Here is a 14200-nt window from a genome sequence, read left to right as displayed (position 1 = left end):
ATGTCGCAGTAAGTAGTTAGGATTGTTGGTTACTGGGAATAAATTATTTGTTAAAAATCATCATTACAAGTTCAATAATACCCTACGGCACCCTACCATGAGACTAGAAGAGCTAGGTAAATGCACCAATACAAGAAAATATACTAACAAATATAGAAAACCTGTCACGTTCCTAACGAGTATGAACTATGGAGGAGGGAATACTTGTAAAGGTTACCACCATTGGGGTTCTCTTATAGTTGAAGATTAGACATGAATGACCCGAGTAATGCATTATATAAATGTGATTGAGCTGTCCATTACACACCTTATGATTTCCCTCAATGGATAAATATATTAGTCACGTGAAGTAAGAGCCGAGGGTCCTTCTGCTTGCCATATATCAGTGCCCTAAGAAATAAATGGTTCCATCCAATAGTTAAAGAACATGGTCTGAGCATTTCACCTAGATTGTTTCTATCCTTGGTTAACTTTTCATATACGACCATCTGTTTGTGTAGGTGCTTAAAACACCCGACAAAGAAAAAAATATACCTTATGAACTGAACTGTGAACTTATTGATGTTTTCATGTTTTACGATTTCACATTAATATTGGACACCTTCTTAAAAAATGCTTCCAACCCTAAAAATTAAAAATGTCTTTTAAAGTGACAGACCACTGTTAGTGCTGACAGTTTTTAGGTGCCAAATTAAGATAAAGTTTCAACAGTATTTGTGTTCACTGTAAGCTTCTACTACGCCGTAGTGGACAGGTCTTCCCCTTGAATGGGCTGATCCTTCACTTCGTTAGGTGGATCTTCGCCTTCAGTGGGTTGATCCTCCCCTTCAGATGGCCAATATATTGCACATTGGGTGTGTCATCCTCCTGAAATGAAAATCAAGTGTTTATGTCAGAGGATGACTTGGTCTTCCACTGTGTTCTAACCCTTTTACCTTTCCGCTTTCTTTTTTTTTCATCCCCAACAGAGCCAATGAGAGCCCCAAAAGACCTGGGCTTTGCTGAGATCCAGCCACGGCAACTGACCTTGCAATGGGAGCCGCTAGGGTACAATGTGACCCGCTGCCACAGCTACAGTGTCTCCCTCTGCTACCGCTACTACCTAGGCAACCCCGGACGCAACCAGACAGTGCGGGAATGTGTCAAAATAGAACGGAGCCTGAACCGCTACACACTCAAGAACCTGCGTCCCTATCGCAATGTGCATGTCAAGTTGGTGCTCGCTAACCCAGAAGGACGCAAGGAGGGCAAAGAGCTGACCTTCCAGACCGACGAAGATAGTAAGAACTTATTCTTTTATAATGTGATTGCTATATTATTTTTGGTGTCTCCTAGCTCTGTTTATAACAGCTGATTTTATTTCTCAATGTAATGGTGCTCAATTTATTGACATCAGATGGGTAAGAACTTGGCTTGGAGAGTACTGAACATTTAGTAAGGACCCTCGTGGTCAAAAGTGGTGCACCACAGTATCGTAATGTTATTGCTACAGGAAATTTCGCCTCTGGGTTTTAGATTGTCATCTGATTTATGTATTTATATATGTATAGAGCGCAACATTCATCTCAGGGGATATCACGGCCCTGAGGATTACGGTGAAGAGTAGGGTCTGTGAGTTTGATGGATCAGATATCAGTCTTTGGGGAATAAGTGTGCTTTAAGTTTTCTCCTGAAGACGTTGTATTCTTTGGTTAGCCTGAGTTCGACTGGGAGCTTGTTCAAGTGCCCTGCTGCCAGATGTGAGAAGCTGTGGCCTCCTGTTCTAGATTTATTTATCTTTTTTGTTTCGGCAAGAGCGAGAGTTGCGTTCTTAGTGATCTGGTAGGAGTGTAGAAGCATATTTTGTTCTGGAGGATCATGGGGCCTGTGTCGTGGAGTGTCCTGTGGGCATGTCCAAGGAGCTTGAAGCAGGCTCTTTTGACGCATGGGCAGCCAGTGGAGTTGTTTTAGGCAGTCCTTTGCTGAGTTGTATTTGTCTTTGTTGCACACTAGTTTTGCTGCAGCATTCTACACCACATGTAGTCGTTTGAATAGGTAATCTGGCATGACCACGAAAAGGGCATTGCCATAGTCCAGCCTGCTGACCAGCAGGACCTGTGTGACTGTTTTCCTGCTTTCCACGGGGATCCATGGGAATAGCCTTTTTAGAAGTTTCAAGGTGGCAAAACTTTTCCCACATAAAGTTCTTATGTGGGCCTGTGTACATAGTGTGTCATCAATAGGTACGCCTACGTTTTTGGCGTAGTGCTTGGGTGCAGGGGCGTCTCCCAAGGAAGAGGGCCACCAGGAAGTGACCCAGGTATGTTTGGCTTCTCCGAGGAGCAGGATCTCAGTTTTGTCTGCATTTAGCTTTAGGCAGTGATCTGCCATCCAATTAGCTATTTTGGTAAGGCATCTGGTAAGTTTCGTTTTGGTGTCTTCCTGCCCCTTCCCTATAGTGATTGTAAGTTGCGTGTCATCTGCGTAGGAGCATACACCCAAACCCCATTTTGTCCTAATTTGTGCCAGGGGTGAAACATAGGCATTGAACAGCGTGGGGCTGACGGATGCTCCCTGCGGGACACCGCATTTCAGTTGTTTAGGTTTGGATGAGAAGGCTCCTAGCTGTACAGTTTGGGTTCTGTTGCATAGGAAGGAACTGAGCCATTCAAGGGCTTTTCCGTTTATTCCCTTCTCATGTAAGTTTTCTAGTAGAAGGTGGTGAGAGACCCTGTTGAACGCTGCCGACAGGTCTAACAGGATCAGGGCCTTGGTCCAGAGAATTTCTGATATTGTCCGTGACGGCCAGCAGTGTAGCCTATGTGCTATTGGTGGCCCTGAATCCCGTTTGGGAGGGGTCCAATAGGTTGTTATCTTCTAGGTATTTGGACAGCTGTCTATAAATCAACTTCTCCAACACTTTGGAGAGATACGGAAGTTGAGAAATAGGTCTATAGTTGATCAGGTTCGCCACATCTGTGCCTGCTTTTTTTAATAGTGGGGTTACTATGGCATGTTTCCATGTCTCCAGGAAGATAGCTGCTTCTAGGAAGTTATTAAAAAGCTGCGCGACAGCTGAGGTGAGGGTGGGTAGGATCTGTCTAAAAATAAAATGTGGGTAGGGATCTAGGGGGGTTCCACATTTGATTTCATTTATGGTTCTGGCAACTTCTGCTTTTGAAATTGGGGCGAAGCTATTCAGTTTGGCATGGTGATTGGAAGAAGGATCTGATTCTCCCTTGCTAGTGGGGACCACAGGGGTGTTTAGGTTAAATGTTGAGTTGATTTTCTCTACTTTGTATGTGAAAAAGTTACTAATCATTTCACAGTTCTCTGTTGAAGGGTGCAACGTTTGGGACATGCAGGTAGGTTTACACAGTTCTTTTATGATTTTGTATAGCTTTTTGGTTGAGTTGCCATTTTCATTTATTCTTTGTGCATAGTGTGTCTTTTTGGCATTTTTTATGGCATGATTGTAAATTTTGAGAACAGTTTTGTAGGCTAGCTTGTCGGCATCTAGTTGGGACATTCTCCAAGTGTGTTCCCTAGTTTTGCATTTCTTTTTTAGTGCTTTAATTTCTGGAGTATACCATTTTTCAGAGGTGGTCTTTTTATGGATTTCGATTTAATTTTGGGGACACATAAGTTCAAAGTGTGGATGATCTCTGTTTCGGGATTCAGAGCGCCTTTGTTGGTGTGGGGAGTACCTAGATTTTCTAGGTTGATGTTTTTTGGCCAGTGGAGTTTAAATGTTTCCGGGGTGACAAGTTTCCAGGGTCTGTAAAATTCGGGCATAAGTAGGGATGGTCTGGTGGGTAATGCAGGCTCGGCAAATGAGAAGAAGATTAGGGAGTGGTCTGTCCATGTCACAGGTTGAATCTCCTCAGTCGAAATGGTATCAATATTGGGGAACAGTAGATCCAGTGTGTGGCCTGCATTGTGTGTGGGGCCTTGGATCCATTGTTTGAGTTGGAGAATTTGCATGTCATTGTTTAGATGTGTGGCCACTAGGTGGTCTGATTTATCAAAGTGAATATTAAAATCTCCGATCACCAGGAAGTTTTTATATTTGAGGCAGGCGGGGAATAGTTGTGTGAGCTTCGCGCTGAAATCGGCATGGTAGCCGGGGGGGGGGTTGTAGATCACTGCTCACCCTAGTAGGGTGTGATTGCCTTTAGATACTTGTGCTAGAATGCTAGTAATTTATGTTCATCAAACTGGGCTGCTGTAATGGGGAGGCAGTTGAGGTTGTCCTTAAATATTATGGCAAGTCCCCCTCCTCTTTTCCCTTGCCTATCCTGTCGTTCAATTTTATATTTTGGGGGAAGTGCGTTGGCTATATCAGGGCAGTTCTTCTCATCTAGCCAGGTTTCGGTTATAAAAACTAGGTCGGGGTTCATTTCGTTAATAGTGTCCCAGATCTCAAAGGAGTGTTTAGGGTAAGGATCTGGCGTTGAAGTATAGGCATTTGGTTTTTAGGTCATTTTTCCCCGTTTTGGATGTTAGTTCTATGTGTGCTAGGCTGCACCATTTGCATTTTAAGCATGTGAATGGTCCTTTGATGTGTTCAGGAGAGGCTTTATTGCATTTTGCATGGTTGTTTGGGGCAGGTCTGTTGAGCTCTATGAGGGCGTTTCTGGAGTAAGTTAGTGAGTTTCTGAGGTCCGTGCCGCAAGTGGCAGGGGTCCTGGCCCCTGGTCCCGGTCGGGAGCGGACGGACTTGCTTTAGGGGCGCCTTCAGCGTGCCAGCGGTGCGTCCGCTGCGCGCACACTGACACATCGGTTTAAGTAGCGTGTGAGGTGGAGGGACAGCTCCGCCCCCTCCACCACCGGAAACGCCCTGCATGTGCTAGTGTTTGGCCTCCACGCCCGCCACACAAACAGCAATCAGCTGCAGGGACCGAGGCGGGAGCCGGAAAGAGCAATGTGCAAGTAAGCAAGTGTAAACAGCCTGAGTGTTTAAAAATCGCCACAAAGCTTTGTTTAAAAAGCAGTTTTTTAAAAACACTTTATCACATCAATATTTTACCCAAAGAATTAACTAGTGAGGTCAGGCAGCCGCCTACTCACCGCGATCCTTTGAGCGCACACTGGCACATCCCAGTGAAATGTTGCAAATCTAACTTATCTATAACTGCTATCGTACACATGAGCAAGCTTTTGGAAAACTTTGCAAGGAATACTTTTCGTAAGATACAATGGGAAGATGTTTCAGTGAGTGAACAACAATTGGAATGTGAGTAGTGACTATGTAGCCATTACAGTGATACCGACCTTTAACCATGCCACTGCATCACTGCAACCATGACACTAGAAGAGCTCTGCCAGGTGCACGGTTATATGGCAATGCATGAGAACTTTCGTTTCTGGACCTTCACACCTATAGCAGAAGGTCTCCCATCAAATGATCAATGGAATACTCCTTCCCAAATTGGTTAATTGCCACATTTGACCAGTGCTATGTGAGCCCACATTTTACACTTCAGGGCACTTTAAAAGTCAGATTGTCATCTCTTATCAAACGTACATCTCTAGAGGTTTCTAGTGGTGGAACAAGCAGGAAAGTGGATTATATCTTCTGCCCGTCACAGACAGGCTTTTGTGTGTTGATGACTTTACAATCCTGTCAGCTCTACTGAGCCATGGTATCACTCAGTGGTTACCTTTTATTTCCTTATTTATCAATTATACATTGTGCCTCATCATTCACTCTTGCAGTCAATGGGTATTGGCTTCCATACATAAGCTGATGACTCTCAAATGGTCTATTACCGACCAAGAGGTCCCGCTAAAGATATCAAGGTAGGGGAGAAAGTGTTCCTGGTAATCAAAGCCTGGATGAATACGAAATGGTTCAGTCTGAAAGAATTGAAGATGGAGTTCTTGATGTTGGAACAAGAGGATCCTTAAAGAATGTGCATTCTCTAGGCCTGCAAATTAAGAGTGGGAAATACAGTACTTGGGTCCAAAGATAAGACCTTTGGAGTATTCTTCAGTTCCCAAATGACTGTACGGCAAACTAAATGTGATCATTTCTTCATCAAATTCCTGCTTGAAATGTCTGAGAACAGTTTGTTGATTACTGAAAGAAAAGGATAGAGCAAAGATTGCTAAATTAAGTGCAGATTTGAAAATTGATTTGTTTGCAACCTATTGGTTAAAGGCATAACTAAGAATAATTTTCAAAAGTTAAGGTCATTCCAGAATTCAGTGACTTGGTCAGTAACACATTTATCTAAAACGATGTACAGCAGGCCAGCCATAATTAGAATACATTGGCTCTCCGCACAAGCAAGCGTTAATTCACACTTGAGGAGTGTACCACTTGGCTCATACTGTTAAGAAAAGCAAGTTAAAGATTTGCCAGCTTTTTTGAATATTAAAATTCGAGGGTGAGAATATCTTCATTCTGGTTATGATTGAGACACAAAAAATGAGGGGCAATTGAAAGCTACAAAGTTGTGCCAGAATTTTTCTTTTATTCTATGCTTTCTTCTCAAGACAGACAGACACGCAGCCAATGTGTTTCGTCCAACCCATAGGCTTCTTCAGGGCAGTGCCATTCAGATAGCAATATTAATGTATTGGATGAATGATCGCGTCGCGCCGAGGTTTAAAACGTATGTTCCACGCTAATTGAGAAACCCTTGAAACAAAAAGATGTCAGTAACTATAGAGTGTCCAAAAATCATGATTCTTTCGAACAATCCTTGTTGGTGTGTTTTGGTACTTTAATGCAGTACGTCGTGTTCGGCAACAAAGTCATCCATGCCACATCAGTGTCCCCCGCATGGAGAGTGGAACATAGGTTTTAAACCTTGGTGTGATGTGGCCATTCACAGAATACACGACTATTGCTATCTGAATTGCACTGCCCTGATGAAGCCTATGTGTTGGACAAAACGTCTCAATATGTCTAATGTGTAACCATTTGGGAACTGGTTATTTGAGGTGGGCAGTGACTATGCAGTGTTAAACGTGTGATTACCTTAGGTGGTGCAGTAACTGCGTTCCCTAGCTGCCAACTCTTTTTCAGTTCTGGTTCAGATTAAATGAGTTCCAGTAGGTAGTCTAACATATCCATCCAGGCCCATGCATTGTGTATCACATTGTTAGAACATCTGATAGGTATTTAGTTGCCTCTTCAGTCTCCATACATTTTTCTCTTCTGCGAAATGATGGCCTCACTCGCACAGAGCTTGAAGGCCGGACCCTCAAATTTGTTGAATGCTTTACAAATGTGATAATGGTAAAGAGAATGCCCAAAGATGTGACAACCTTCCTTGGGAGGGTCAAAGAAATGTGATCACTTGTTGGTATCGACGTGGTCTTCAGAAATTCTGCTACTCTGTTATGCCCTCGTTTTTGAGCCTCTCTGGCACTACATCACTTTTTTGTTGCTCCTACAGAATGCAGAACTTCCAGCGCCCAAGACAATAGATCGATCGGCCTGCTCTGTGTTTTCACAATTTGGATCTGTGAGGTTCCACCTATAGATCAGTTCTGATTTAACTTTCCAGCAAGATAAGTTGGGTGTGAACAATGCTTCTTGAACAAACTGTTATCTCCTCACGCAGGCTGGCTGAGAAGTAAAGTCCACATTTGTAAAGCGCACAATCACCCGTAAGGGTCTCTAGGCGCTGGGGGCTGTCGGGAAGATTAAGCGAGCTATTGCCCAGAGTCACATGGTGCTGGGCTAACCTGCCGCCGGAGCCGGGGATCGAACCGTGGTCCCCAGATTCCAGCGTCAGTCGCCCTGGCCGCGGCGCCACACCTCTCCCTTCTGGTGAGTTCAGGTGCTGCGCTTCAGCACCACTCCAGCTTAAGCGGAGCATGGATAGGGCAACCATGTAACTTGTATTTTGTTGGGGGCATTTATACAGCAGTGCGCACTTCCAAGGTGCAGTGGAGTGCTTGACGGAGTATTGGGAGAATGAGGCAGTCTTTTGTTGTTAGAGGTTGTGAGCCGGTTGATGGATAGTGGGTACAGGAATAAAATAACAGAATGGGCTTGGGTCCGTCCCATTCGACCCTTGGCATTATTCAACAGGTGTGAAACATTAATCAATCACCATCTGACTCAACACATGGGAATAGTCATCTTGCACCTAATGCTATTGTCTGTTTGGGGATATCCTTATGCCTCCTCACCAGGGCTTGCATTTAACTGCATGATGGACTGCTTTACAACATAGGAGCAGGGCTTTAAGTGGGGGGAAAAAACTGGTGGTGCTCTACAAGGGGCGTGGCAAATTTCTTAAATGGGTGTGGCCTATCCGAGTAGGGCCGTGGTCTGAATCCTCAGTGGTGCGTTAATCCACACGGTGCTCGAGGGACTAGATCCTGGGATAGATCACGCTTGAGGCAGAGCAGGCCTCACGACCTTACGCCCCAGCTGTGTGCCGATGAGCACACAGAGACAGATTTCACAAGGGACAGCTTCACGAATGCACAGTGCAGAGACCCACACAACAGTTGGAAGGGTGGGTGCTGGAGAACTTTTGTATCCCTGAGTTCCCAGCTCTTCTCAGGCCCTTGGAGATAGGCAGGCTTCAGAGGGGCAAAGCACACAGCACAGCTCCTCTTCAAGTTAGGGGGACACAGCACACAGCAGACTGTCCCTTGGTCCTCTTCCTCAGCAATCACAGCAACCGTAGATCAGCTCCCAGACACTCAGCACGGATTCCTTCTTGATCATGAAGTTTCCTAATCTATTTTTACTGGGGCTCCATTCCTACTTTTATACCCCAAAAGTCTTTGTTCTTCTTGCGTGAGGGGTCCTGGACCCAATCTAAACCAGTTCTGGGTGCACTCTCTTCTTCCTTTGTGAGTGTGGGCCATGGCCATCAGACGCACCGCAGAGGGGGAGCCAGCATTAAGGCAGGCAGGCACAGCCCTATTGAGACCCAGGTGCTACTCCTCCCACCACTCTACATGCAGATGGGTCTATTCAGCCTTGTGCCGACTCAGCCAGCCTCCTGGAGCCGCCCCCGGCCCCTGTCACTCACAACCCAGACAGTCAATACACAACCAGGCAGAGGCACACAGAAAGGTTGAACAGGAACATAGCCACTTTGAAAAAAGTGCTATTTCCAAACTTAGAATTTAAAAACCATCTTCACTAAAGGATCTGTTATTAAATTCTGAGTTCAGGGATACCAGATTCCATATGTCTATATTGCCGTTATGGGAAGATATGCAGGTAAACATGTTACACAGCATTCCCCATGTTATCCTTTGTGCAAGATAACCTTTCAATAGTGAAAAACGATATTGGTAGTATTTCACTATCAAGACATGTTACTAACACTAGTAACACCAAACAAAAACCGGGATGTCTGGTCACCCTACCTTTGAGGCCCGAATATAGAGCCTCCTAGAGCCCCCTTTTGAGGCCCCCCACAAAAAAACTGGGGGGCTCAGACTCCCACAGACCCCCCCACCCCACTTAAAGCCCTGCATAGGAGTCTTAAAAAAAGGCCTCTTTGTCAGACCTTAATGCACTTGTTCTGTTTGCGTTGGAACATAGACATCGACCTCTTGGCTTTGCCTTCAGTAACCTTGCAGGACCAGAGATCCTGGGTTAGTTCATGTATTCTCTTGGAGCCCGGTGAAGAACCTCGTCTCGTTGTTTGTTTAATCATGCTTTGTGGATTTTTCCCTGAGTTTCAATGCGATGTAGCGCAGTGTTTGCAGGAGCCTTCACCTGCCCTGTCAGCCTTTGAAAATCACCAGCCGCCTTCAAAAGCTGAGATTTCCCATCAGAACCCCTTGCCTTTGCACCGAAATGTGAAGATTGTAAGTTATCCCCCAAGAAATGGGGAATATCTCGTGGACCCGGGTATACCTGGTGTATTTTCACGTGTTTTTCACCATTCCAGGGGAAATTACGTGCCCACATCCTTGAAGCAACTGGTAAATGTGTTGGGGTCCTTTTCTTTCGGGAGTGGTGCAGGGCTGGGGGGGTTGCACTAGAGCAGAACCGGTATACTTTCAGCTGGACGGAGCTTTTTCTGGGTCCCTTCTGTTGCTCCAGCATACGGGCTTGTTGTCTCATAACCCAGGAGACCTGTCTCTGTCTGTGTAGCCAAAAATCTCCCATTTGAAGACATCAGTGAACTAAGAATGCCCAGACCCTCCAGTTTATCGCGATTTCGCGATTCACGAAAAAATCGCGAAATCGGCAGATTACCGCGATGGCCGCGATAAAAACCATATTGGCCGCGATATTAACAAGTGAGACAGCAAAACAAAGAATGCCTGGCTGTGCGCGCCACCCCCCCCCCCCCCCCCCCCACTCGTGTGTGTCAGCAGCTTCCCGGGACACACACAGAGAGTTAGACTAAGCCTCATTAACAAGTGAAAGGTCTTTAAATGACCTGTGAAGTACTCGGGTGTGGCTGGCAGTTCAAAACTGCCAGCCGCACCCGAGTACTTCACAGGTCATTTAAAGACCTTTCACTTGTTAATGAGGCTTAGTTTTTCACGCCCCCGCCTGTTATCCTCGGCTCTGGCAGGTGTCAGGGGATTGCGGTGGTGCAAGCTTTCATCAGACAGTCGGCTTCCTGCACGGAGGATCACAGACCGGAGGGAGAGAGAAAGAGGGGTTGGAGGTACGTGTGAGGAGAAGAAAGGGGTGAAAGAAAGGAGGAGTGGCTGGGGGCACATGTGTGAGGAAAGGGGTGAAAGCAAGGGAGAGTGGGGCGTTTAGAAGGAAAGGGAAGGGGTAAAAGAAAATGGGAGGATAAAGGTGAAAGGTGGAGCGCAAAGGTAAAGAGGAGGAGCAAGAATGAAAACTGAGGGTATGGGGCAGGTGAGACGAGAAAGAAGGGGTGAAAGAGAGGGGGGGTGAGCAAAGAAGTCATAGAGGTGGGAAAGAAGGAAAGGGTAGTATGGGGTGAGAGAAACTGGGCGAATGAAACTGAAAGGTGGAGAAAAGTAGAGAGGAGTGAGCAGGAGAGAAAGAGGGAGGGTGAATGCGCGAGAAAGAGGGCGAGAGAGGAAGGGGAAGAAAGACAGTGTCTGGAAGAACGAAAGTATGAGAGTTAGAGAGAGAAGAGAGGGCGAGGAAGGGAGAGAGGGAGACAAGAGAGAACTAGAGAGGCAGGGTGCTAGAGAGATCCGAAGATGGAAAGAGAGAGGGACAGGGGATAAGAGACTGGGCTGATGAGAGAGATATCGATAAGGAGAGAAAGATGTGTGTGTGTGAGAGAGGATGAGTGAATGAGGCACAGAAAGGAGGGGGCATGAGAAATAGAAAGCTGAATGGGACAGTGGAAAGAGTGTAACAGGAAGGAAGATAGAGGAGCTAAAAGCGGCAAAACACAACTAAGAGAGGGAGAAATGGGAGGCAGAAAGAGTGTAAGGAAGGACGGGTGACAAATGGGGTCACTGGAGGCCGCTTTATCAAGGTCCAGGGCCAAATAAATGCCGCAAAATTGCCGCTAAATTTCCATTTTTGTGCCGCTAAATTTCCATTTTTGGGCCGCTAAATTTGCTAATCCATGCCGCTATATCCTGGGGGGTCTGAATGCCCTTCAGCTTTTTCCCCGGAGTGAGGTTGATACCTCTCCATACCTCTTGTAACCAGGCCCTGAAAGTGACTGACTTTCAATGGTGGTTCCTCCAATCCTGGAGCTGCTCTCATCATGATGAGCAGCTCCACGATTTGTTGTATTGGTGTCCACTGAGCAGGAAGGAAGTATTTCCCTTTCCTGCTCGTGGACGCTGATTGGGAGAGAGGTGCGCCACTGCTGGCTCTTAGCTCTGCTTTGGGACGTGCTGCATACCTTAGTTTCCTCTCATAATGTGACTGCACTTGGGCTTAAATCGCTATCTATTTGTCACATAGGTCCGCATATACAGCATCTACTGCTGTGATTTGTGTGTCACCTGCAGTACTCACTCCGGGCAACTAGGTAATAATGTCATTTGATCTGTTGGGCCTACTGTGGTGATTATCACAGGCTAGTCACATTGGCTATCGCTTTCTTGGACTATGCAGGGTAACATGCAGCACAGGTGACTGTTTGGATCTTCGGCTTAGTACGGCGTTCCGTGCATCGTGGCATCCATCATACGTGGATTTCATGGCCTTTGAACTATGATTTTCATCATTCGTGGCTCTCGTTGACTCCACTGCTTCACCGTGCAGAATGCCACTCGTGGGATGCCATTTGTGGACTTGGCAAGCTGCACGGTGCTTCATGACAACCATCACTGGCAGTGGAAGTGGGCTCCAGGGCATCCACCACATGGGTCACTGATGGGCTGGGGGTGAGTCCCGGTGCAGTGTTCCGCCCATCAGTGGTGCTTCGTGTGGTTTCATTTTGATGCATTGAGTTCTACAATATGGCAGCCGTCGGAGGCTACTATGGCGAGCTGTGCAGTGTACGTCATAGCACCCATCATATGTGGTTGCAAATTGTGACCTTGTACAGGCGGAGGGTTGTGATGTGTGGGCTTACTGTCAAACGCTTTTATGAGGCTTAGGGCAAAAACCTTTTGCGAGCCCCTCTTGGGTTTATGTAAGGAGCCTCCGAATTATAAAAAAAAATGTTGACTCGCATCACTAAATGGCATGGCAGATATAGCTGCATCGTGAAGCAGTCTGTCGGGCCTGCTTTTTACCATTATTTCAATATATTTTGCCATGGGAGCACAGGGTCTACAAAGCACGGGCCAGGGATTAAGAGCTCTGAAAGCTCTCAGCTTGTGACATACCTGCATGACACTCGTCACTTATGTTGAATGAGCATTTTACGACCCTGGATGCGACACTAAAATATTGGCAAGTCCCTCTTCTACGGGGTTTGGGAGGTGGAGGGAGGGGTTGCCCTATTACATGTTCCATGACCACCTTGCACTTCGTGGTCTTATGCATGCTCAGTCAATTATACACGACTTATAGCCCTGCTCAAAATATAGTATACCATCCACTCCTCGATATTCGCTGCGATAGAGCATGGCACAGTCTTGTGCACTTAGGCTTTATGCACACAGTACGCCCCTGCTGGCTTATCAACACTAGGGGCCGTATTACAGAAGGTGCCCCAGGGGGAGGCACAACGGGCGTTAGCGCCCGCTTTGCACGCCCCCCCGGCACACTTTGGTATTATAGAAGGCGAGGAAGATGCTTGTGCGTCTCCTACTATAATACTGATAGCGCTGGCGCACTTAAAGCGCCAGGGCTATTAACAGAGGGCGTTCCCTCATTTGCATAGGGGCGTGCCCTATGCAAATGAGGGAATTCCTTTGAGTCTGCACCTATGCCGTATTACAGAAGCTGGTGCAGAGTCAAAGGAGCCCTCAGGCGGCGCACTGACAGTGCACCATTTAAAAGGTGGCGCACTGTCAGTGCGCCTCCTGGCAGCAGCCCTCTGCAGGTGGTAGAGGGGGTCCCATGGACCCCTCAAACATCCCCTTGCAGGCGGGTGCAGTCACTGACTGCACCCGCCTGCAAGTTGATCTCTAAACACCTGTGAAAACACAGAGCGGCTGCTCCGTTTTTTAGGGCTCGGACTCCTCCCCACTGAAAGTGGGAGGAGTTTCGAGATCCTAATGTTAAAGAAGAGAAAAAAGAAGTATCTCCTAGGGCTTTGGCAAGACAAATTCCACACATTCCTTAGCGTGTTCTGTCATCTGGCCAGTGATTCGTCTTCGTTGTGTTGTCGTTTTAATAGGCTTGAAGTGATAGGGTAAATGTAGTTTTGTTCCGCCATCTTGGGCATTTTTCGTTCGTGCTCGCGCAAAGAAGTACATTAATTATAATTAGGAGCTGTCAGGGTGCCTCCGTAAGTGAATCCAGATGGCCGGGCGCGTTCACCATTCAGCAGCGCTCAGCGCGCAGCTTCCTTGTTCTTGCATGTTATGACTACGTTGCGTTGTATGAATAAATGGGGATACGGTCATGGCGCCGCTTTAATTTCTTTCGTATGTCACTGAGGTCCAGACATGCCGATCATTGCGGTGGTCTCCGGGGCTTGTTTACATTTGGGCACCGGAAATATGGGGTACGAAGCAGAGTCGTCATTTCATCAGGACTTGTCATTTGCTGGTTTGTGCACACCGTTGCAGCTTCTGCCGCTCTCAGAGCTCTCTATCTTTGTCGAAGTTTAAACCCTGCTTCCTCCGTTTGTGTGTCTTTTACTTGCCGCGGGTTGTGTGCAGAATTACGCTGCAGCTGATGTCCAGAAGAAAGCGGAAAGAAAACTGCGGCGCA

At 46.6% G+C, this 14200-nt stretch overlaps 1 protein-coding gene across 2 annotated transcripts in view; it reads left to right on the top strand.

Moving 5' to 3' along the window:
* PTPRU (protein tyrosine phosphatase receptor type U) overlaps window positions 1–14200 on the top strand; it is an 870052-nt gene that overhangs the window by 533204 nt on the left and 322648 nt on the right. For both annotated transcript variants that reach the window (XM_078682521.1, XM_078682520.1), the window contains exon 8: window positions 969–1280. In XM_078682521.1, the coding sequence (XP_078538647.1) occupies window positions 969–1280 (312 nt within the window). The remainder of the gene's footprint in view (window positions 1–968; window positions 1281–14200) is intronic.

The sequence above is a fragment of the Lissotriton helveticus genome, chromosome 3_1 (assembly GCF_964261635.1).
Source record: "Lissotriton helveticus chromosome 3_1, aLisHel1.1, whole genome shotgun sequence".
NCBI classification, from domain to species: domain Eukaryota; kingdom Metazoa; phylum Chordata; class Amphibia; order Caudata; family Salamandridae; genus Lissotriton; species Lissotriton helveticus.
This window is presented reverse-complemented; position numbering and strand designations above follow the sequence as displayed.